At 47.1% G+C, this 875-nt stretch overlaps 1 protein-coding gene across 1 annotated transcript; it reads left to right on the plus strand.

Annotated features, from left to right (window-relative positions):
- Window positions 1–99: 99 nt before the first annotated feature.
- On the plus strand, window positions 100–552 carry EMH_0065550 (uncharacterized protein; the record flags this gene model as incomplete). The annotated part of the gene is made up of 1 exon (XM_013498394.1): window positions 100–552. One exon carries the CDS (start codon window positions 100–102, stop codon window positions 550–552), a length of 453 nt encoding a protein of 150 aa, XP_013353848.1.
- Between the last annotated feature and the right edge of the window lie 323 nt (window positions 553–875).

Consider the following 875-nt stretch of genomic DNA (forward strand, 5'->3'; position numbering starts at 1 on the left):
GCAACCCTTGGGCTTATGTATCCAAATTATTGGAATTTTATCTCGAAATTCGAGAATAGAAACTTGAAATTTCAAGGAAAGGCTGCAAAGGTCGTCGCGATGATCGTAGGCGCGCCCCTTCCGGCGTTTCGTGCTGCAAGGGTGAATACTGCTGCTGCTGCTGCTGCTGCTGCTTCGCGTGCAGCAGCAGCAGCAGCTGTTGGCAGCCGCCATATGAGTTGCTTTTTCTCTCCTTCCATCCTGAGAGCAGCTCGGGGTGCATCATGGATGGGCGGGCTGCGTGCATGCAACGGCAGCAGCAGCAGCAACTGCAGCAGCAGCCCTGCTGCTGTATCCGTATCAAAGCGGCTGTTTGCGACGGAATCTTTCCCCCAGGGGCTGGAGAGGGGCACAAAGGACTCGACTAACATCCCCGTAGGTGGTGAGAACCTCTACAGAAGAGTTGGCGGCCCCGGCTACCCCATGCTCTTTGACGTTAAGTACGATAGACCCACCTGGCAGCCTCTGTGGGAAGATGAACACGAAGTAATACCCAGAGACGGGTTCGGGTAAGTCGAGGGTTTAGGGTTTAGGGTTTAGGGTTTAGGGTTCATATGTTGAGAGTTTCTTTGTGGGGGGGGAGTTTGGGGTGTAGGTGTACGTGTAAGGGGTTCAGTGGCGTTTCTCTATACACTTTATTTCTCTTTGCTTGTTGTTGCCGTGTTGCTGCTATGCGTTGGCGGTTCAGCATCGCTCTTTATATACAGCCAGTGTAGTTAGGGTTTATGGTTTAGTGTTGGTTTTTAACTTATTAATTTTGATTGTAATATATATATATATATATATATATATATATATATATATATATATATATATATATATTTTTTTTTTTTTTT

The sequence above is a fragment of the Eimeria mitis genome, genomic scaffold (assembly GCF_000499745.2).
Source record: "Eimeria mitis Houghton genomic scaffold, Emh_scaff3398, whole genome shotgun sequence".
NCBI classification, from domain to species: domain Eukaryota; phylum Apicomplexa; class Conoidasida; order Eucoccidiorida; family Eimeriidae; genus Eimeria; species Eimeria mitis.